This window comes from Cydia amplana, chromosome 1 (genome assembly GCF_948474715.1).
Source record: "Cydia amplana chromosome 1, ilCydAmpl1.1, whole genome shotgun sequence".
Lineage (NCBI taxonomy): Eukaryota > Metazoa > Arthropoda > Insecta > Lepidoptera > Tortricidae > Cydia > Cydia amplana.
In genome coordinates this window covers 5,596,454-5,620,938 of record NC_086069.1, presented here as the reverse complement: position 1 = coordinate 5,620,938, position 24,485 = coordinate 5,596,454, and the positions used below count along the sequence as shown (strand labels likewise).

At 36.0% G+C, this 24,485-nt stretch overlaps 1 protein-coding gene across 2 annotated transcripts; it reads right to left on the bottom strand.

Annotated features, from left to right (window-relative positions):
* Positions 1 to 1,282: 1,282 nt before the first annotated feature.
* Positions 1,283 to 22,782, bottom strand: LOC134660456 (synaptic vesicle glycoprotein 2B-like). 2 transcript variants are annotated; one of them, XM_063516322.1, is made up of 10 exons: positions 22,698 to 22,782; positions 7,050 to 7,268; positions 6,210 to 6,372; positions 4,707 to 4,888; positions 4,301 to 4,485; positions 3,704 to 3,864; positions 3,434 to 3,611; positions 2,875 to 3,149; positions 2,569 to 2,696; positions 1,283 to 1,398 (listed from the first exon to the last, which is right to left on the bottom strand). In XM_063516322.1, the coding sequence occupies exons 1-10, from the start codon at positions 22,702 to 22,704 to the stop codon at positions 1,331 to 1,333; spliced, it is 1,566 nt and encodes a 521-aa protein (XP_063372392.1). In that variant the 5' UTR covers positions 22,705 to 22,782; the 3' UTR covers positions 1,283 to 1,330. The 2 variants fall into 2 exon arrangements, with proteins under 2 accessions (XP_063372392.1, XP_063372316.1); XM_063516246.1 differs by lacking the exon at positions 22,698 to 22,782 and adding an exon at positions 8,970 to 9,123.
* Between the last annotated feature and the right edge of the window lie 1,703 nt (positions 22,783 to 24,485).

Sequence of the window (24,485 nt, the reverse complement as noted above, 5' to 3'; positions counted from 1 at the left end):
CTTTTGCAGCGCAATTCGGGCAACCAATGTCACTTTTACGATAGATCGTGTTAGATATCTATTAGATGTGAATTAGATCTCTAAGTAATATCTTGTGGAAATCGTTCAAAAGTATCTCCAGAATCGCGGAAATGTCAAATTTGACAGGTTAGATCTTAAACATATCGTTATCGTATCTTGGCGATGTCTAATAGATATCTATTACAAAATCCGAATCGGGCCCTAAGTATTTATTTAATAGTTATTATGATACATTGGCTACAGATGTAGTGCATAATTGTTTTCCATCGTATTTTCTCGGAAACGTTCATATTTGTCATGCTACTTCAGTCAACCTCAGTACTTTTTGTACCGCGACTGACTGAAATAGCAAGACACGTTCGTACGTTTCCGTGAAAATCCGATAGAAAATAATCATGCACTACATCTGTAATTACCTGTTTATATACTATCCTAATTTAATCAAGATTTAGGTACTTCTTACGAGGATTGTGGACATGAAAGTGATATTTCACTATAGTGAATAGCCACCAGAATTAGATCGACTGCCCATGCCCATTAGTAACTGGCTCTGGGAGTCGGGTACAGCTCAGTGAACAACATCATTTCAGCATGACCCAATCAATTCTGGCGTTGACTGACCTACAAAAAGGTTCGTTACGGATAATATTAACTGCGATATTTTCACAGTGTGACTGAATCCGATAAGTTTGATTTATCCATTTTTGTGCTCTCTTATTGCAGTGAAACGAGCAATTATAACTTTCTGACTTCCAAAAAAATCCATTTTACTGCTTTTCATTTTCATGTGACGATGATTGTCTGTTGAGTTATCGTTTATGCTATTGGCATTTAATGATATAGGTATATTATTATGGTAAGGTACTTAGCAACTGAATATCATTTAAAAAAATCTTTTGGCGTCTGTTTGATTCTTAATAAATATTGGACTTTAACTTTGACATAACTCTTGTCAAAACGCACTGTTCTAGCTGGTTAAAATTAAACTAAGGATTATCAGGAACTCTGCAATAAATCATCATAACTTTATAATCAAGATAACTTCATCGAGTTATATATTATTACTAGCGACCCGCCCCGGCTTCGCACGGGTTAACAAATTATATATAAACCTTCCTCTTGAATCACTCTATCTATTAAAAAAACACCGCATCAAAATCCGTTGCGTAGTTTTAAAGATCTAAACATACATACAGACAGACAGGGAAGCAACTTTGTTTTATACTATGTAGTGAATATGGAGAGTGAAGTGTAGGTACTAAAGAAAAAGATGGATACTTGTTCTGTCTTTCATTTATTGTCTAGGTTTTTATTTGTCTCCGGCTGCACTATTTTCTTTCTTTGGGTTCGGAAAAAAGTAAACCAAGCCAGCAACACCTGCAATAATAGAATACAATAAAATTTCAGTTGGCTCCCAAATGTTTTAGATTAAATGTAACAGCGTATATATTCGGGCAGTGGTGTCACAAGCAAAACAAATAACGGCTAAGGTAAACGTACACACTGCACACACACTGTACACGTGTATTCGCTCGACATGCTAATGCCCAATAGATGGCACCCTGCTGTTACTATTGACAATGACTTAAGTTTCAAGATGACATGTACCTACTGGGACCGCGTCGAGCACCAGTACATTTACATTATAATAGATAGCCGATTCAAGTAGTTACCTTCATATATTAACATAATTATAATGAATTAGTACTAAACCATGATTTAATAGAAAATAATAGAGAACGGTATTCAGCTGAATTCTATTAGAATATTGAATTACTTAAAATAATTGAAAGATCAATATATTTTGTTAACATTTCAAGTATGCCTGATGCCTCTAAGAATGGACCCTCTGTAACTTAGTTATCTCCCCATTTGTATTTTCTTAAGGAACTTACAAAGAGGACAACCCACTTTGTTAAGGTTTGGATTGTTTTCCGTTCGGTAATGAAATGGTTTTAATTTTCATCAAAGGTTGAATATTTGTAATTGTGTAACTCAGAGAACTAGATTTGAGTTATAAACTGAAATAAATGTCATATACTCAGAAAAAATGACCCATGCCTCTAGTGCCCTAGGCTGGAATGATAACAATGTAAAATATTTTCTGAAAATAATTTTATTTGTTCTAGTAAGTATGTATAGATTTGAGTTTTTAATAACAACGGCACTTTTTTGTTAGTGTTAATTTGAAATGGATGTAGCGTACCTACTTTTAGAAACGCGGTGAAAAATAAAATTTTATAATCTTTCATATATAATGAATATGTCAAAAAAACCGGCCAAGTGCGAGTCGGACTCGCGCACGAAAATCGTGTTTGTTGTATGGGAGCCCCCCTTAAATATTTATTTTATTTTATTTTTAGTATTTGTTGTTATAGCGGCAACAAAGATACATCATTTGTGAAAATTTCAACTGTCTAGCTATCGCGGTTCATGATATACAGCCTGGTGACAGACGGACGGACGGACGGACGGACGGACAGCGAAGTCTTAGTAATAGGGTCCCGTTTTTTACCCTTTGGGTACGGAACCCTAAAAAGTACTTACATAGTGTTATAATGGATAAAGTCATGAACGGAAACATACAGCCTCCTTCTAACATCACAGGGAATAAAACGCTTCCCACTAGAGATCCTACTCTTCCCAACATTATTATTAACGCCAACGCCAGTGCCCTGTGAATACAAATCAATATGAGACTATGAGTCATGCTCCTTTATTGATCACAGTTTTATATAAAAGTCGTTGTTTTTTTTTACGTAGACGATTCTAACCAATCCTCTGGAACTACAATCAAAAGAAGGAGCTTCTATAGTAGTTCAGATTCGAATCTATAATTTGGCTTATACGTACCTTACAGTAGTAGGAACCGATCTCATAAGCACAGTATTTTGTAGACTCAGTGCACATTGCATCAATGCACACGTGCCTGCTAGCAGTAAGCCAATTGATATTGAGGAGCTCGTCCAGTAAAGTGCTGCTGAGCAGGAAGCACAGGCTATGAACAAGACGAACATTAGGAGCTTCTGGCCAATGAAATCCACCAAAGCTGTGCTGATGAGGATTAAAGCCAAGGATAAGAATCCAAGGATAATCCCGTTTATGTACGTGTCAGCACCGGCGGGGTGCTGTGGAAAAAAGATGACAATTGTCAAACAAATATATATTAAACAAAATTTAGTCACCAAAATATTATTCCTTAGAGCGGGGTCACACTAGCGATGCGCAACGATATCGCCGCGAGTACGTAATGACTTCGATCTCATTCCAGTATGACAGTACGCAGCGAAATCGTTGCGAGCTCGCGGCGAACTCGTTGCGTGCTCGCGGCGAACTCGCCTCGCTGTCATCTCGCTCGCAAATCGCTAGTGTGGCCCCGCTCTAATGAACAACTTTACAAAAATCCACTTACAGGAACACAGATGTTTGATATGCTATTGTTCGCCACAGCCAGCGACACATTGTTAGCCAGCTCGCTCGTGTAGCCGTCGATCATGACGCAGAAACGGTCAGTTTCGCCGCCATGTTTGCTCTGGTGATTTTCTATAATTGTGGAAATTTGAGGGAACCAAAGCCTTAGCGAGGAATACCTGTACACGAAAAATTTTAGTTGCAAAAACTTTGAAACCTTTAGTCGTGGCTCTATTTTATGAAGTTGTTTTATGATAGTTTTTAAACTTACGCAAATAAATTTACAAATGTCGAAGTCGCAAATAACAGAAGTTTAAAGATTAACGGTCTCATGAACAACTCCTTTGATTGAAATAGCGCGTTGGTCAATTGTTTGTTTATGCTGATGCTTTCTGGAGTATAGTGCACGCCAGAAGCGTTAAACGATGTAATCTGTAAATAACCAATATTTATGTTTATGGGTACAAATAGGCGAACAGAAATAGAAGACTTGAAAGGGTTCCGTTATAAGGATTCCATCATACTCATTAAGCACTGCTCATTTTATATTTTCCCGATATTTTTTTTAGTTTTTATACGGAAGTTACCTATAAGACTCGAGTAAAATCCAGTGTTATATCCTAACATCTAGTTAACTGCTGAGTGCAGAACTAAATAGGTTTTCTTATGGGACTCATTTATAGACGGGTCTATCTGATTTATCGCAAACCTGTGTCGAAACGTCGGTAAATAAAGGTAATAAAATAAATTCGCGATATACCCAAGTCTATAAATGTGAGTTAATATGTGTTTAAACGCGAAACTTTTAAATATTTAATAACAATTTTTAGGTATTTAACAAAACGCGTAAGAAGCGTAAGATACTTACGGGAAAAGAGTCTTTTGGCTGCCCACTGTTTTCATGATATATTCTTTTGATGACTTCCAGAGCTTCTGACTCTTTACCTAGTGTTAGAAGAAATTTGGGGCTTTCTGGCAAATTGATGTACAATAACATTGCTATTAAACTCGTGATACCGGTTGAGTAAAGATACATGTTCCATGGGTGGAATTCTGAAAAATAAAAGATAAATGTAAGTGCAAAATAAATTTATAAATTTACTGTTTTTTGAGGTTCAATGAATCACCCGTTTTTGTCTTGGAAAAGTGTGTGTATATGTATGGTTGCGTACGTGACTGCTTACGAGTGTGTATGCGAAGTGCGTGCGTGCATGCATGCTTGCGTCCATGCGTGTGTGTTTGTGTGTGTTACAAAATCATTGAACACATCTCACCAAGGTATCCTTTAATGATGATAAAGTCCCATGGTTCCGTTAGTATTCCCCAAGCTACTAATGCGCAAAGGATGAGTGCAGAGGACATAAAAGAAGAGTACACCAATAATACTCGGTCTCTTACTCCTTTGTGGGTGAATTCTGTCACCATGACGGCTGTTGCGCTGAATGTGAAGCTTAAACTAAAAGATTACACAGAGTAGTGAGAAACAGTCGGACACGTACAAACAGAGGGCCCACCGCGAAAGACAAAAATCGAAATTTCGTTCTTCCCGGTAGGCCCTTTGAGAACACAAGAACTGACGGAGCTACTTATACACGCATTCAGAACTTTATAATTATAGCTGGTCAACCAAATCTTGTCAGTAAAGAAAGGCGCGAAATTCAAATTTTCTATGGGACGCTATCCCTTCGCGCTTACATTTTTCAAATTTGCCGCCTTTTCTACTGTCAAGATCTGGTTGACCAAGTATATATTACCAATTTGTCTGAGGTCCTACAAGGAGTGGTATTCGAAGTTCAAAAATTAGTCTTAACTTGATCTTAAGTATTTTAACATTATTCGCAATGCATCTCGTGCATACCATTATATTTACGTATGTTGTACCTATCCGCATGTTGCATACTTGCATAGGTATCATTCCAACGTGTGCATGTTTGTAAATCTACTAACTCTGTATAATTTATATAATAGTAGGTATCTGCCTTTTAATTAATTATTATGAATAAGTACCACTTGATGTCAAAACTAGAGATAAGCTAAACTATCATTACTTTTGCAACGTTATTGCGGTCATTAAGTAAAATAAGTTATTTAGATAAAAGGGTTCTCTAAATCATTGCCGAAAATTATTTTGCCAAATGTCACATCCCAACAAATTTTTCGCATAATTTGCATTTAATTAACGGTTAGCAACTGGTTCTGTATGTTTGGAATAAAACTTTAAAATACACTTCCAAAACGCAATATTTTACGTAGCAAGCCTGATATGAAACATAAAAAGTTACTTTTTGTAATTTAATATCGTTCTATGCAAAAGAAGTCGGTTCTGCCGCTCGCCGACCGCTACCGCGCAGCGCAGTAGCAGTTTGGTCGCAGTTCATCTAACAAGCTCCTCCTCGCTTCGCTCGTGACTCAAATCAAATGACTAGACGTTGTCGTATTAAAAATATATAGCCAAATTAATGATTTGGCGAAAGAAATGTATTCTAAATGTTGTATGTCAAAATAATAATCTAGGTACTTACTTAACAATAATTCTACCAAGTAAAACGGTGTCATTATCAAAGTTTGCCGAATGTTGATTGCCAAAGTAAATCATCTGCGAAAAGTTGGTTGGCAATTGAAGTTTGGACCATAAAACTTCGGGCGAAAAGGCAGAACACCAAATTGGTCAAAAGTTTGAAGAGTAAAATCGGTGCTTGGATTCTTAAGCACCAAGTCACACGGATATATTTTAAAGCTACTACAAAAATACACTAAAACAGACGGTCAGTACTCACAATATGCCATCTAGAAGTTTTCCAAGCAATAGCATCCAGTATGACTGACTCGTGCCCTCGAGAAGCGCGCACGCCAAAATCCCGGCGTGCCCCCAAACTAGAAACATCTTTCGTCCGAGCGCGTCCGTTACGAACCCGGTAAACGGGCCTGCCACCACTTGCCCTGGAAAAAGTAACAAGTATATCATAAATAAAAATCTCCTTCCTGATAAAAGTACCTATGTAAAATTAGTAATATTCATAATGTAAGGACTCCTTAATTATTGGAGTCAGATAAACCCGCCGCGAAAGAAATACCTCCAAAAGTTTGGTATTAGTTTCTGTTGCTAATTCAATTTGTAATACAAAGAATAGCGACGCTTCTCTTGCTATTCTTTGTATTACAGAATAAATATTTGTGATAAAAACACGCGATCGAACCTGAGACCTCCAGCTTCGTGGGCAGGGTCACTACTATTTAACAGAGCTAGGCGCCCGGTATTTTAATCTTCATGAATAACAAAAAACCGGCCAAGTGCGAGTCGGACTCGCGCACGGAGGGTTCCGCACTATTAACAAAAAATGGAGCAAAAAAATCGTGTTTGTTGTATGGGAGCCCCCCTTATATATTTATGTTATTTAATTTTTAGTATTTTGTTGTTATAGCGGCAACAGAGATATGTACATCATTTGTGAAAATTTCAGCTGTCTAGCTATCGCGGTTCATGAGATACGGCCTGGTGACAGACAGACGGAAGGACGGACGGACGGACAGCGAAGTCTTAGTAATAGGGTCCCGTTTTGTACCCTTTGGGTACGGAACCCTATAAAACAGGATTTATTAATACAATAAATAAGTACCAAAAAATGGCATGGCATTCAATAACCCCTTCTGCATTATACTCATATTTAGATCGCATTCTGCACTGGAGAGGATGTAAGAAGATGTCGTGGTCACACTCGTGTAGGAGAACACGGCCATGAGAGTCGCGAACATTAGTTTGTAGTTGAAATAGCCAAATTTGCTGTACTCCAGGGCCTCTTCCAATATCTGCATGGGCGTTTTCGTGGCTTCATTTTCTGGAATTAAATATCATAAATTAAGTAAACTCACTTAAAGAATATAAAAAAAAATTAACCTCATAATGACAATTGACGATACAGTCGATAGTCGCATTAATTTCAAAGTCTACACAGTATCATTAATTGTAAACAACAAGAGGTGCTAACTCACTCTTCATGGAAAACCGAAAGATGAAAAATAAGTAAACTTATACAATACAGGTAACACAGCTTTGTCTAGGAGCATACAGTATTTTGCCGAGGGGCTTAAAATCCATGAAGCTACGCCGTTTTGCCCATCGTTTTTTTTGCAGGACTGCCCAAAACAAGGAGTGTATTGTTTTTCAGCGTTTATGTTTGAACCTATGTAAGTTCTTTATACTTCATCAATCATTAATCAAATGTACCTATGTATGTACAACCATAGGTATAACTGAGTTTTGTTAATTTTATGCGATCCTTATCAACATGTACAACCAACACGTATTACCTAAGACAATGCATGCAATCACTGTGCGCCTAGGTGCGATATTGCACCGCGAATACTGTTATGTCAGCTTCTAAGACTTCTGCAAAATCATAGGTAGGTACTTAGTAGGTAGGTAGGTACGAGTTGTATTTTGGTCCAATAGAATGTTATAAGATACATCTCTATTTGACACAAAATTAGCCCCTCAAATCAAAATACTTATACATAATTATGACAACGGCATGATAACTTTTTCCTGAACATCCTGGAAGGCAGGATTGAAAAGACAAGAGAAGAAGTAGGCTTGTGCCTGCTCGTTCACTACGAGTACAGAGAGCGCTCCGCTCTCGGTCAATCGGTCGAACGAACTAGTTCGCTCTTTTAGTTCCTTTAGTTCAATTCGGTCGTTGAACTTGTTGAGAGCCGGGAATTAATAGGAATCGGTTTTACACTTGATTTTGTCCCAATCTTTGGTAACTAAATATAATTCAATTTGTACGATATGATTAGATCGATATTAAACATTAAAACACGTTAACACAATAAAAAAAAAATATATATAGAAAAATATTTAATATATGAAATATTCCTTCAAACTTATCGGGATTTGGCGTGTCACGAGATTCTTTCATCTCGTTCGCACTTGTGCCAGCGACATTGTGAAACGTTTCGTTCCGACCGTTTTCTGTTTCACTCATTCAAGCGCTCTCCAATCTCACTGAACTAAAGGACCTAAAGACCGATTAAAAGCGCGCAAAAAGATTTAGTTCCTTTCGGTCCTTCACGGGATTTCATTCTTAACAGTTCTTAGTTCGCGAACGATACAAGCCTAAGAAGAAGGGAAACCTTGAATTACTTATCTCAGCCAAATAATGCGTCGTATGAGGAAATTAAAAGTCTGGCAAAAGAAAGAAATGATTGGCGATTAATTACTCCTCCGACAAGAGCTCTTAAGTTATGATAATGATGATACAGTACTTATAGGTAGGTTTTAAATCATTATTGATAACAGTGTGTCTTAATGTTTGTGATAATTACCTAGTAATTTTCATTTAATGGAGATATTTAATATTTGATTTATAGTTTCATTGCTTTAATAGGCCATGATTAACCATGTTCTTAAATATGGCTTTATTGTAAGTATTTAATCATTCAACACCAAAACAAAAAAAAACACAAAAAATCGAATTTGTAGGTTTTTATAATTTAAAATCCTCTGCTAGTGCAAAGTAGGCGCATATGTCACTCACCTTTACTATTAAACTCAACGTCTCCCTTCATAATTTATCTATGCAAATTTATACCTACAATCACAAACTGAAGCACCAGTTACACTGAGTAAACAATGTTATTTTATTAAATTATAGATCACGAAGTTCACTTTTTACGCTGAATATTATTTCACACATTACTGACTTCGTTAGTTAACGGAAAAATTGTCTTCCGGACTGTTCTCGTCGTGTAGTTTTGTATCATTTCATCACAACACCTGTAATTACAATTAAAATCATAAGTAAACACAACTGTGTTAATAACTACACTGCTACACTACTGTGCTAACATACAACTGTATGTTTCTACAAATATTGTTCATGTGATAAGTGACGATTGTCATAGATATATCTAGTATTAAAATAGGTGTCCTCATTTTAAAAAATGTAACATTTAATCATTTAATATAATTCGTTTCGATGATGGAAATGGGCGTTTTCTAAAATAAATAATGATTTGATTCTTTCAAATCTGCATGGTCATTCTTGGGCTCATTCTACTCAGAATCGACAGTATTCATCCTACCATTAAAAAAAGAATTCCCAAATGTCCATTCCATTACGTCACGTTTAAGTACGAAAAATTTTTTCACTATGTGCGTGGAAAGTACAATTTTCATGCAAATTTTTGAGACATATCTTTTTGCGTCAGGATTGAATACGCTAGTACTAGACTCTGAGTTGAAAGAACCCAAAGCACCGGGATCTGTTAGAATCAGGTTTTCAATATTTAGTTTAAAAAACGCCCAAATAATATAACCTCTAACCGCCCAGAGACCTATAAAAAGGTCTCCTGTTCCATTCTAATTTGAACTTTGTGTTGACAAAATAAAATTTCATTTTGCTTGGCAAGGTTTGACGTATGGGCGGCTAGAGGATAATATAATAATATGTTACAAGGAATCGCGCAATCCCTACTAATATTTTAGAAATGCGAAAGTAACTCCGTATGTCTGTTACTTCTCTGAGCTTACACCACTGAACAGGGGCCTTATTCGACATGCCACTTTTGACGTCGCATGTTGAAGTTCATTTGAATCTGAACAATCATGGGTTGTCGAATAGGTAAAGTGTGTCACCTGTCAGTGAATCTCATGTAAACAAATCATTTCATCGCTAGACTTGGTTGTCTATTGGTATGGCCGCCATGTTTGGATTTATGACATTTAAAAGGGGATTCTATGGCATAGAGTAAACTGCATTTCTATTTTCTATAGTTTTTTGATTCCCCTACTCGACGCAAGATGGAGTTAACAGTCAAATTTCGATCTTGGCGTTATAAAAATAAACCGCAAGAACATGACATGCAGTTGCGTTGGTGTAGATCTATCATGAAAACGAATATATGACAATTGTCCAGAATTAAAAAAAACTTGACAATAAACATACAGCAATACATATACCACTAAATGTCAAAAAGAAAACAGATTTAGTATAATTACTAGGTAACAAATTATATATAAAGTTTAAATTTTAAACCAATCGTCGTGGGTCCTAACCCCGGCTCTTAGCAATGAACTTCTTGTAACTTGTGTGAAAAATATCATTTGATATTACACCAATTACTTTATGGTGAAGTAAAATATCATGAGTCATGAGGAAGACGGAGTAGCCAGTAGCCACAATAAGCTATATTTTTATCCTCTGGGTTAGATGGCAGTGAAATAGGGAGAGATAGTGAAGAATGCGGCAAAATAAGCATTTATTGTGTTGTTAGTAGTTAGTAGACTAGTTTTTTTTTCTAAAAATGAAAATTGACGCAACAGCAAGCTCATAGCCCCCTATGAGCCAGTCTGTTAGGTGCAGGCTTAAGGGCTAATCCCGGGGGAAGCGGAGCGTCGGCGACTAGCTGGTGCATCTGCTTATTAACCTCTTCTCACTTTTACCTCAGGTCCTTTGATTAATAAATTAAGGTAAAATTCGTAAGAACTAGTGCCTGTGTCATATTCTAAATTGGACGCTATGCCTAATTAGTTGTTATAAATTAAATACAATAATTATTTATTTAATTAAATTTATAACAACGCAACGTGATTATTCATGATGAATTTTAATGGCTTATATAAGACAGCGGTCGTATATTGCCTCAGAAATTTGGATTTTGTCAGTTTGAATGAACAGCAAACTGGAGACATTGAGATTAATTTTAAACTTATTATTTTAGGTGTTCGTAAGAAATAAGGTATTGACAGACATTGACGGAAAATCGCGAAAACCCGGCCAGGTGCGTCGGACCACGCAAAACGGAGGAGGATTCCATACTTACTTCTTCTACCATGTATCCATATGCCAAAATAGCAACAAAAAAGCCGAACAAAAATACCGTTTCTTCGCAGCACTAGATTTCAGTCCTTTTTTTAGAAAAGTAATATGTTTAGGTACATAATATATATATATATATATATATATATATATATATGTAAGTAATTTTGTTATGTGAAACTTATATGTTGTGTTACGAGACTTACGAGTAGGTAACTTTAAACTTTAACAGCCTAACAGATCCCAATAAGGCCTAGTTTACCCTCTGGGTTGGAAGGTCAGATGGCAGTTGCTTTCGGAAAAACTAGTGCCTACGCCAATCCTTGAGATTAATTGTCAAGCGAACAATAGGTTCTCATGATCCGTGGCAAAATCGAGATAACGCGAGGAAGAATAACTTTGTCACAAGAATATTTGGCCAAATATAAATCCTTACTCTCGTGTATTTGACCTACCTACTCGTATTGAGTCGTATTTTGCCACCTAGTAGCCTCGAATTGGTTGTTATATGTGGCTTTCCATAAATTAAGGGTCCTTATGCTTCAATAAGGACGTTTTCATGGGGTCCCGTTGTTTCCCATAAAGTTTTAAGTCATAATGTATTGTTTGTCATATTATCATTACTCATAAAACTGAAACCGTTAACATTTCAAGATTTTAGTTAGGTTATCCTATAGATAGGTTAGGTTAGGTTAGATTTGTTTTATGGCAATCCTGAAAAGTGACGCGTTTCTGAACCAAATGAATTATGACTAACGAAAATTCGAGCAAACAATACATTATGGCTTAAAACTATCTGGGAAACAATAGAAACCCCGTTTTCATCTGAAGTTGCAATAGAAATTGAAAAAGCCACATTTTTTCAAGCTTTTACTTAGTTTCATCTGTCCCGTTGGTTGTCTGTCTGTTCCAATGTGGTTCCAATCAAATCATGCAAATTAAATCCCAACAAAAACATAAATGTGAAATGAGAGCCAAGTTCAATATTGAGAATACGTGTCGTTGTTGACTCGCCGACAAAAGAATTGAGATCTATATGGGTGCCAAGTTCTGTGCTGTGTAGAAAATCCTGAAATTATAAAGGATTTGTCTTGGCTAGTTTTTAACAACAAACCAAGTTTTTGAAAAACTAACAGAAAAATATATATTACGGTTGAAAAAAACATATATATTACGGTGGAAAATATTATTAAGGTTGGGAGGTTTAAATTAAAGTCCCAAACGCTTTATAACAAATAAATTTATTAAAAAAATAACCCGAGCGGTGGTCGTGGTAGTGGTCCGTTAAATTTTAAATTAGCCTGTCTGATTTCACTGACGTAGGTGGGTACTCCCCTGACGTGGCAAGGTGGTCGTGCGAGCCCTGTGTTCGGACGCCGGGACGTCTCGGGAAGCGCCGAGGTCAGCTGGTGCGTGAAGCCGGGAAGCCTCTGGAGGGCCTCCTACTCTGCGGTCGGATCAGCAGGTCCCCCCTGCCGCCGTAGTTTTTAAGCCAGACGGCTTAAAAACTACGGCGGCAAGGGGGACCTGCTGATCAGGGTGCAATTAGACAATTGCACCCTGGAATGTACATCGTCCAGCTTTATGTCCACGTATTAATTGGCCGCTCGGTATGAACCCCAACGATGACGCTAAGCAAGCAAGGGAGTAGCAAAAAGTAGATGGTGGGTGTTCATAACCAGAACGGAGTTACAGCGGTTAAGTGATATGGCAAGTAGGTACCAAAAGCAGAGTGCAAGATTATGAAATTAAATTACAATAATGGGGATCAACTAAAATGATAAAAATGCAATAAACTAAGCTTGTGAGCTAAGGCTATTAATAATCTGAAGTTAAATAACACGCTGGGCAAAATGTATGAGACGCCATGTTATAACGGTACTTTTACCGTTACGCCGCGACGCGGCGGCTAACAACACTTACTAGATAGGAATTATTTTAAAATACATGATACCGGCAAGGCACAATTATAAGCGTTTTAGCACAATAGAATTTAGCACACTAGATTCTTAAAACTAAGTAACGTTCAACACTTACCCAAACGGGCTGCAGGACGGGTAGAACTAACTAGTACTTAAAATCATTTGCTTATAGAAAATTTTAAAGATTTAGCTACACTTGGCTAGCATTGCCGATTTAAAAAATATTATTTTAATTTGCGCCGGCGCGTGAGAGGACACGGCTCACGGCTCGTGAACGCGGCCGGCAGCGTCCGTCCTTAGAGACGATCGAACGAAGAGTGGGGCGCGGAGTGATGGCCGGTGGTATAAGAAGGGTAAAACTGCTGACATCGCCGTTCGGCGGAAAGTACAGTCGCGCACAGAAATGTTATGTTAATTTCTTAATTTCACATTATTTTAAATAATACTTTTGATTTAGATGCCTATAGTAACGTGCATCGTTACACTATATGCCTATACGTAAAAACTAGCCAAGACAAATCCTTTATAATCTCAGGATTTTCTACACAGCACAGAACTTGGCACCCATATAGATATCAATTCTTTTGTCGGCGAGTTAACAACGACACATATTCTCAATATTGAACTTGGCTCTCATTTCACATTTATGTTTTTGTTGGGATATCATTACTTTTTGTACAGAAATTACTATAGTATTCATCATGAAAGCAGTTTGCCTAAGCTGAAAAGGAGACCCTCGCTAACGCGCGGTTAATTGTCAAAAAGTTTCAGTTTCACATTTTTTCTTTTGTATACGCCTTATAGTCTACTTTCATTCCAAATATCAAGTTTCTAAGTAATTTAGAAGTGGGTTAGGTTTTTGGTCTATAAGTATTTTTTTTTTCCATCGATATATCAATAATTTCCAGTTTTCAGATTTTTTCCCTCTATATGCACCTAATAGTCTACCTTGATGCCAAATATCAAGTTTCTAAGTCATCTAGAAGTGGGTTAGGTTTTTGGTCTATAAGTATTAATTATTTTTTTTCCATCGAAATATCAATAATTTCCAGTTTTCACATTTTTCCTTCTATATGCACCTAATAGTCGACTTTGATGCCAAATATCAAGTTTCTAAGTGATCTAGAAGTGGGTTAGGTTTTTGGTCTATAAGTATTAATTATTTTTTTTCCATCAAAATATCAATCATTTCCAATTTTCACATTTTTCCTTCTATATACACCTAATAGTCTACCTTGATGCCAAATTTCAAGTTTCTAGGTCACCTGGAAGTGGGTTAGGTTTTTGATCTATATGTCAGTCAGTCACAAAAATGCCGGTTTTTAAAGGTTAATTTATCAATAACTGTTTGAGCTATGTTTATGAAATAGTGTATTTTGAACTAGCTAAGGGACTTGAATACATGTGCCAAATTTCATGTGTGTAGGTTAAGTAGGTTTCAAGTTGTGAAGGGGTCAAAAGTAGCTCGAAATGGTTCGTGTAATATTACACACGGTTGCTGCGTCGCCAGTTCCTTTTTCTTTGAACTTGGCTGGACACGCTACCGCGTGTCTAGATTTGACCCACTTCTCGGGTGTTCATGAAGCTGAAAATTTACATAAGTACATAATATGTAATATGGGTGACAATACAATATTTTTATGGTTACCATCGAGCTGATCTGATGGTGATGATACAAACAGTGGTCTTTTAAGTCTTTTTAACTTTGTGATAAAACAACGCAACTTAATTATATTTGAAAATATTTAAAGAAAAATACAGTCAGAAATTAGAAATTTTGTTATCTAACCTCTCTATCACTCTTGCATATTCGAGCGATAAAGAGGCAAATAGCTGAGTTTCGATTTTCGCACTTCCCGATAGGCCCCTTTGTAAACAAACCGCCTTGATGTGTCTATGTCAAATTTTTAATTGTCTGTGAAAACTTGTTAAAAAAAAGTTTAAAACAAAGGCGTAGGCAAAGAGTAGTATAATATGTATATAGCTGGTCAACCAAATCTTGTCAGTAAAAAAAGGCACGAAATTCAAATCTTCCATGGGACGATATCCCTTCGCGCCTACATTTTTCAAAATTGCCGCCTTTGTCTACTGTCAAGATCTGGTTGACCAAGTATACCTATATAGCGCTGGCGGTACACCGAGAAATTCAGTAAAATGCTGCAAATGATGTTAAAGGTATGAAAATCGGTACGATTGATCTGTAGAACATTTGAAACAATTTGACCCGAAGCACCAACAAATAAAAAGAAAACGAGAGGAGTTATGACGTCATCTTTTTTTGTAAGGAATAAAAAAATATTGTTTAAAAACCTATCGTGTTTGGTATTAAACGAAAGGGCTTTAGGAGCCGATTCCAAACATATATCACATCATTACATTTCAGTATTTTTTTTTTATTATAATATAAATAATTTTCAAAACATACCAATTAAGTTTGGGTTTCTCCAGATACAATACGGCAAATTTTTTTTTGTAAAATATACCTCTAATCTTATACCTAATATCCTCATATCTAACCCTAATAAAGCAATTTTGAAATTATATACATTTAGGTTTTTTTTTTATTTTTCAATTTTACATAGTGTGATCTATGAATCTCTCAATTAAATATTTAAAAAGAAAGCATAAAATTAATATAAAACGGTTTTTTTTCAGAAAGTCGCTTATATCTCGGAATCTATAAGTCGTAGTAAAAATTGTCTATGTAATAATTAAGAAAGAATTAACCGAAAAAACTCACCTTTAACGTCCCCCCTTTCCCGAGTTCTCCGCCCCCCACTCATCAGAACTTTTTCTTACTTAAAGCTTAGATATTACCAAAGGAACATGTAATAGTATTTTATGCAACTGTTGTTTAAGAGAGGTCAAAAAAGGCGAGTGGCGTGAGTAACAATAACAACAAACAACAACCGAAAATTGTTAATAAAGACGCCACTAGTATTTTTTGACTCAGTTAAACAACGTTGCATACAATACTTTTTCTACGACCAAGCACTTACTTTGAAATGCAATGAAATAATAATAAAAATGGATGATGATGATTGTTTCATGTCCTAATGTGATAGGTTGTTCAGTGCGTGGGATTCTTAAGGGGAACGAAAATTTTATTATTTTTGCGCTACGACGCACGGTTTAGGAGATACAGCCCTATAAATATTTTTCTTCCTCTTTTTCTTTTTTTTTCTTTTTTTTTTCTTTTTTTGTGTTTTTTAAATCTTACTTAGGGGTTCCTTAAAGGGGAACGAAAATTTGATTATTTTTGCGCTACGACGCACGGTTTAGGAGATACAGCATTATAAAGTTTTTTTTGTTTTTTTTAAATCTCTTTTTTGTGTTTTTTTTTAAAATATTAATTAGGGTTTCTTACAGAGGAATGAAAATTTTAATATTTTTGCGCTACGACGCACGGTTTAGGAGATACAACCCTATAAAAAAAAAATCTTTTTTTTTTTGTTTTTCGTGTTTTCTAAATATTACTTAGGAGTTTCAAAGGGGAACGAAAATTTGATTATTTTTGTGCTACGACGCACGGTTTAGGAGATACAGCCCTATAAAGATGAAAATAATCGTACCATTAACCAAAACATGTCTATGGTTTACTCATCTGTCAGAAATGACAATTAAAATTAGGTTGGAAACAATGTATTCCATACAATATTTTTTAAATGGTGATTACACGAAGTATCGTAAAAGTGCCAAAAAGATACTGCGTGTATGCACAAATATTTTTTTGGGGAATAGACTAAAGACTTGTGTTGATAACTATAAGTTAGGGGTTTAAAGGTGTGTGCACGACCCTTTAAATGACAAATAAAAGTACGGGAGTAGAAAAAGCAAGTTTCAATACTCTTATTTTACCCGAATGACATTATTACTCGTATTGAGTAATTCGGCAGGGCTATTATTACACTTTGTAAAATTGAAAAATTAAAAAAAAAACCTAAATGTAAATAATTTCAAAATTGCTTTATTAGGGTTAGATATGAGGATATTAGGGATAATTTGAGGTATATTTTACAAAAAAAAATTATGGTATTGTATCTGGAGAAGCCCAAACTTGGTATGTTTTGAAAACTATTTTTATTATAATTTAAACAAAATGACTGAAATGTAACTATGTGATATATTTTTAGCATTGGCTCAGAAAGCCCTTTCGTTTAATACCATACACGATAGGTTTCTAAACATTTTTTTTTATTTCATACAAAAAAACATGACGTCATAACTCCTCTCGTTTTTTTTATTTGTTGGCGCTTCGGGTCAAATTGTTTCAAATGTCCTAAAGATCAATCGTACCGATTTTCAGACCTTTAACACCATTTGCAGCATTTTACTGATTTTCGCGGTGTACCGCCAGCGCTAGAAGTGGGCAGCAAAGAGTAGTATAATATATAGAACAGTCGGCAGTCAACGTTTGTTCCTAATAAATATAACATTGATGAATCAAGGCGGTTTGTTTAAAGAGGGCCTGCCGCGATACCAATTTCGTTATCTGCCACCATTAAATTTCGCTCGTATATGCAAGAGTGATAGAGAGGCAGATAACGAAATTTCCCCCCACCCCCCTTTGGATGGTTCTTGTTTGAGTTATAATGTCACTGTATTGAGGACTCAACCTTTCCATTTTTAAAGTGTTTTTATATCGACATGACACTGGCTACTGTAGTAAATGCCAAAAAAGAAAAAAAAAACGCTGTCATAGTAATCGTCAATCGAAATAAACAACGTACAAATATCCAAGAAAAATTTGCAAAATAGTATATGATAAATATGTAAAACATCATTAATTATCGAATTAAGATTACATACAACTTTGTGTAAAAAAAATTGAGGCAATTATACAGCCCGATTATACGGGTTACATCTTGAAAAAGATGATTATCTTGGAAAGAAGAGTAAATATACATAGGTGAACATAATGGTGAACAAAGGTATAGTCAAATAGGTAGGGACATAATTCAGGGTTTGCTTGTCTGGTCCACGCATGCTGTACCTATCACGACCACGGCACGGCCGTCTCCTGCTAACTTTTCGCTATAATAGTAAAATCATAGGTCTAATACCTATGATTTTAATATTATAGCGAACAATATTTCATGTTCATGATCTCGAATTTAAGACTTTAGCTTAGATTTATGGCGTGCGGCCTAGCGCGCGTTGCCTCTATGAGGAGCTGTCAAAGCGCTTTATATCTGTATGCTTTTGATGATGCGGATCAGCATTCTTATCCAGCGGGGCAAGCGGGCAGCCTGCAGAAGGGCACCCTACCGCACTTGGTAGGTCACTACACTCACTACCAGGATTTAGGGCTAATAATTTATTTATAAGTTTTTAATACCTTTAAACGAGCAATTCTTGTAAATTTATTTATTTATTTATATGTATATATATTTCGGGGATCTCGGGAACGGCTCTAAACGGATTTAGATGAAATTTGCTATATGGAGGTTTACGGGGGCGCAAAATCGATCTAGCTAGGTTTTATCTCTGGGAAAACGCATTTTTGGGTTATTATATGTTTCCCGAGCAAAACTCGGTCTCCCAGACATTAAGTTTTTAATTTAAGTGTTTTTATCATGTTTCATATTTAAACTTACAGATGTGAATCACCAGCAGAGTTTTTGGAGAGGTGTGGTTTTCTTATTTCCTGTTACCAACCTGAAACACCATACCTACTTAAATATCAGAAAATAATAAAGTGAAGAAAATTAAATAAAGTTAAATGCTTAAAAACTTTAATGTTTTATTAAAATTAAACGAAAAAAAATGTGTAAACTGAAATAGATCTAATTTTTTTATTTGTAGTTGAATAACATATATGTATTTAATCTCCTTTAATTAAAAATCATCTCTGAGTAGATACATATTAAACAATAGGTACTTTTAGGTCTTGGTAGTAATGTTAGGTCTTATGACCTACTGTATTTGACTATATTACTTACCAAGACCGAAGCCTGACCTGTCAGTCACCAACTATTTTGATGCTCTTTGTAGGTAGCATCAAAATAGTTGGTGACTGACAAAGTTACCAAGTTACTAAGGTAGTAGGTACCTATATAGTAGGTAGCAGTAGCGCAATATTTAGTCAAAATATTTTGACTAATTTAGATTACTTTTATGCCAAAAAAGTAATACAAGCTATTCATGTTCCACTTAGTAATAAAATACGGACTTTTCTGAATATGTGGTTTACGAAATGTGTTAAGAGCCAACAGGAGTGGTCATTTCTCCATACAAACGTACTCGACTGTTTCCTCCGTGGGTTTTGAAGCTAGAGCAATGATTTTTTTAACACAGATTAATATTGTCAATAACGGTGTCGGACCGTTTTGCTTTTTTTGATATTTTTGTTTTTTAAGGCGCTAGAGCCCTTCAAAAATGGCCAAAATGGCCTAATTGACTATGCCGCAATGAGAGGCGTGGTATTCAAAACTGATATCAATTAGCCAAAAAAGCAAAACGGTCCGACACAGATAATTTCATAATCATTTAGATTTCCAAATTTGGTTACGATTGGTTAAGTTTTGGAGGAGGAAACAGTTAAAAGTAAACAGGAAACAGGAGGTTTCGTACTCGACCTCGATATTTGAGATTTTTACGCAGGATTTTTCACCTTGTCCTTATCGCATTAGTTTTAGGTGCCGCTTCCGTTAGCGAGACGGGTATATTTACCTAAAATATTTAAATCTCAGCTCCAACAGGAGGCTCTTAAGGTACAACTTGTGGTTTATTAACGTGGTTTAGAAATAGGCAGCTTGAGTTGAGAGAGGTGATGAGTAAATTGTTTCATTTTTTTACAATTTTGAGCGTTTATAGGAGAATGTGTGGAGCAAGCATTATTTGACGTGTAGGTGTGGGGTCAACAAAAAGATCGCTTGTCAATAAGGCATTCTTGCTGTTAAAATTCAATTATTAATAGCCTTTATCGACCATCAGCAATGTAGTCCCTTTTTGATTGATGGAAATTGTCACGTAAGTTCCACTACTCGCCGCCGCATCGCCTACAGCGCATTCGTTGGTCTATCGCTCACAAGATGTCATTAATTCATGTAAACTTACGTACTGAAAAAAAAAAGTTTTACTCTTTGCTATAAATTACCCTTTCGCACGTCAAAAACTCCAAGATGGTGCCGAAGGTCATAGAGAACCAAGTCTACCTTTGGAATCATTACTTGTCAAAATTTGACATTAGCAATCCACAGTTAGGTGACAACCAAACCAAACCATTATAAACCTTAAAGTAATAATAAAACAAAGTTGTTTTTTGTTAAATTATTGTTTGTACCAAATGAACTTCAGCACTTGATGAACTTCAAATGAACTTCAGCAGTTGAATTTCAAATGACGCGAAATCTGACAGTTGCACATGTCGAATAGGGGCCCTGATTTTGTACCTATGGAGGTAGTTTGAGGACCCGGAAAGGGCATACGATAGTTTTTATAATAATCATATTCTCCCTGCGGACGAAGTCGCGGGCAGAAAACTAGTTTCATTATAACTTGCGTACTGTGCACGGTAGTACTTACCTACCTTAAATGTGCAAAAGTACAAATCTAAACATAACACGCTATGAGAGGAAATTTGTCTTTATAAAGTCAGACTATAGTGATAGGCACAAAATCAAGAGATAAGTGAAGTCTTTATGCATAGTCATGCTCATTTACAAAAGTCGTACTTTCTTATTTGTCAAATATAAACGGAAAAAAGCGGCCAAGTGCGAGTCGGACTCGCCCATGAAGGGTTCCGTATTTAGGCGATTTATGACGTATAAAAAAAAACTACTTACTAGATCTCGTTCAAACCAATTTTCGGTGGAAGTTTACATGGTAATGTACATCATATATTTTTTTTAGTTTTATCATTCTCTTATTTTAGAAGTTACAGGGGGGGGGGACACACATTTTACCACTTTGGAAGTGTCTCTCGCGCAAACTATTCAGTTTAGAAAAAAATGATATTAGAAACCTCAATATCATTTTTGAAGACCTATCCATAGATACCCCACACCTATGGGTTTGATGAAAAAAAAATTTTTGAGTTTCAGTTCGAAGTATGGGGAACCCCAAAAATTTATTGTTTTTTTTTTCTATTTTTGTGTGAAAATCTTAATGCGGTTTACAGAATACATCTACTTACCAAGTTTCAACAGTATAGTTCTTATAGTTTCGGAGAAAAGTGGCTGTGACATACGGACGGACAGACAGACGGACAGACGGACAGACAGACAGACAGACATGACGAATCTATAGGGGTTCCGTTTTTTGCCATTTGGCTACGGAACCCTAAAAAGTGTTATTGTATACAACTGGGTTCCTATACACTCTAAATTTGGTCTGATGTAAATTTAACGAAAGTAACTAAATGTTTTTATAAAATGGCTTATAAACTTTTTATTTGGAATTTTAAAATGATAATTTATGATAAGTAACTAATTCTAAAGGTTACATTCCAATTGTGTGCTGTAGCGTTAACTACTTACTGCGAGACGGTGTTGGTGCGACGTTGCAGCTGCGGCGAATGGGCATATTGACACAATTTTACCGCATTGCTGTCGCAATTGGAAAGTTCAACGTACAGCTTGCTTGTATGCTTGTATTTACAACCAGAATGTGCTTTATGTATTAGGGTGTGTTGTTATCTTTACGACCACTTTGCAACGCTCTGTTACGCGAAACGAGTAACTTACAAGTACCTAGAGTATATTTTTATCGGTTATTTACATTATTGTTTATAACAATGACCACTTTCGCTTAGTTGATAGTGTCCGTACAACGTAGAACATGCGTAGGTAAATAAAATATTTGGCCCATGATATACGAGTACTCGTAGTGCTAGTGTCTAGAATAAATATAATATAACTACTTAGAATGACTGATTATACACAAAACGAAACATAATATAATAATAATAATAATGTGAGCCTATATACGTCCCACTGCTGGGCACAGGCCTCCTCTCATGCGCGAGAGGGCTTGGGCTATAGTCCCCACGCTAGCCCAATGCGGATTGGGGACTTCACATACACCTTTGAATTTCTTCGCAGATGTATGCAGGTTTCCTCACGATGTTTTCCTTCATCGAAAAGCTAGTGGTAAATATCAAATGATATTTCGTACATAAGTTCCGAAAAACTCATTGGTACGAGCCAGGATTTGAACCCGCGACCTCCGGATTGAAAGTCGGGCGTCATATCCACTCGGCCACCACCGCTTAAACGAAACATATGTTTATTTTTATCTGATATAATATTATCCAATTCTTAAATCTAAAGAACCACTTTGACCTCAACCAATAACGTCCGTTCAGGTCTTAATTATATTTACCTGACATCCTTCAAATGGTCACAATAAAGAAGTCTTAAAACTTCTTTGAACTGTTTATACACTTTATCCTTATTAATTTATAAATAGTAAAATAAATTATTATTTAACAATAGATTTGTTTAGCAGTATAATTTATTTAAAAAAATTGTAAAAGTACTACCGCGGCTTTATAAATGTAATTTATCTTAGTGTTAATTACCTGACATCCTTTTATTCCATCTAAAATATTCAAAAAATATTCTTAAAAACGTCTTGAACTATAAAAATACTATATCGTAATTATTATAAGTTATTTTTCACAAATATAGTAAGTTTTGCACTGTTTATTATAGAAAACAAATAGTCCGCGGATTTATAACAAGCTTTGAACGATATGACTATAGCAAAGCTGGGAGAGGACTGATGATGCGTTCGATACGAAAACATTCTTGCGTGCATAGTTTCAATTGAGAATGTTCATTAATAGAACGTAATAATTGAAACGTTCTTGACATTGGTTCAGATCTGATGGTTCTGCGTCCCTACAAACTATTAGTTGTAATGTTTTTTTTAATACGAAAAGTTTTTTTATGCAAATAAAACTAAATAGTACCTAAGTAGCTGTAGGTACACTTCTATTAATAGCAGGATCACCCAAAGGTAGGATGACCCTGAGGTTTAAGATATCCTTTGAAAGCGGACTGCATTATTTAGTACCATTAATATTTAGTTCTATTGCTTGGCAATCTGTAGTTACCAATTTTCTCTGTGAACCGGTGTAAATATAAGCTCGACTTGGCGGGGGCAAACCCGTGCCCCAGATACGATGTTGTAAAGGAAAGCCGCCCGTCATCCAAAATTAGCCAATATGAAGCTCATAAGCAGCTTTCTTGCATCGATATAGACATAAAGGGATTTGCATAAATCTTCGTGTTACTGTCGAGCCCGGCAATCCTGTTTTGCTGCTATCCATATAGAACATTGCACGTGTCACGAAGAAATAAATCAATTATACACTCGAGAAAATTAGACCCATACTGCCGTGACTAGGCCTAGTAGTTGAGGCATCTGCCGCGAATTCAGAGGACGCTGGTTCGATTCCAGCCCTGGGCACTGGAGGCCTGGTCACATTTTCGTATATGACATCTATTTCCGTTTATAGTCCATTGCACGTATCTGCATTATCCCACCGTGGTGTAGAATATGGTGGAGTATGATCTCCTTCTGGAGATACACGCTGCCTATACACGCTGGAGATGCACTGTACTAGCTGCCATTGTCAGGTCTCTGCAAATGTTTGAGAAATATAATACCTACATCATTTATTCATTCTTATGTAGCAGGAACAGGATCCGAAGGCGATACGTGACAAAACCAGTTGGACGACCCCAGACCCGCCTGCCCGATCTATAATTAGTAGACGCCTAACCTATCTCACCATGTGATAGGCGTGTTTACTACAATCAGTTGCAATCAGGTTACAATATCGTATAGTAACGAGTAAATTAGATGTGTAACATTCATCCACTTCAGCTGCACTGGGTACTACTTCTTTTCAATTCTCAGATTTAACTTTTCTATGCTACTTATATCTAAGTAGGTATCGTGACGTTGTTTTAATTATTTCATCATTTTCATCAACTGCATCTAAACCACTGCACTACTGAACTGTACAATTAGTTGGATTGTTGATTGATAGATAACTTCTTCTATTTTAATTAAGAACACCTCTTGTTATTTATTTTACTGTGAAATACAGATTGATTAAATCAACATTTGTATTTTTTGCAACCTGCTCTTAATTAAAATATGTTGATAAATTATGACATTGTTTATTCAGTCTCACGTATAATTAAGCATCAAAAATTTATTTCAATTCGCGCATGAATATTTTTCATGAATAAAGTCAGCACCGTTGATTACTTTACATTGAAATCTGTACGGATATGATGGTCGTTCTTGTCTACGTGACAGCGTGATAAAACGGTGTCCGTCACTTTCTTTCCCA

Excerpts from the sequence above, each read along its gene's own strand:
- LOC134660456 (XM_063516246.1), bottom strand. The coding sequence starts at position 9,000 with ATGAAGGGAGACGTTGAGTTTAATAGTAAAG. Across the intron at positions 7,269-8,969 it reads CGTTGAGTTTAATAGTAAAG|AAAATGAAGCCACGAAAACG; the intron begins GTGAGTGACATA and ends ATTTAATTCCAG. Across the intron at positions 6,373-7,049 it reads GAATGCCATGCCATTTTTTG|GGCAAGTGGTGGCAGGCCCG; the intron begins GTACTTATTTAT and ends TACTTTTTCCAG.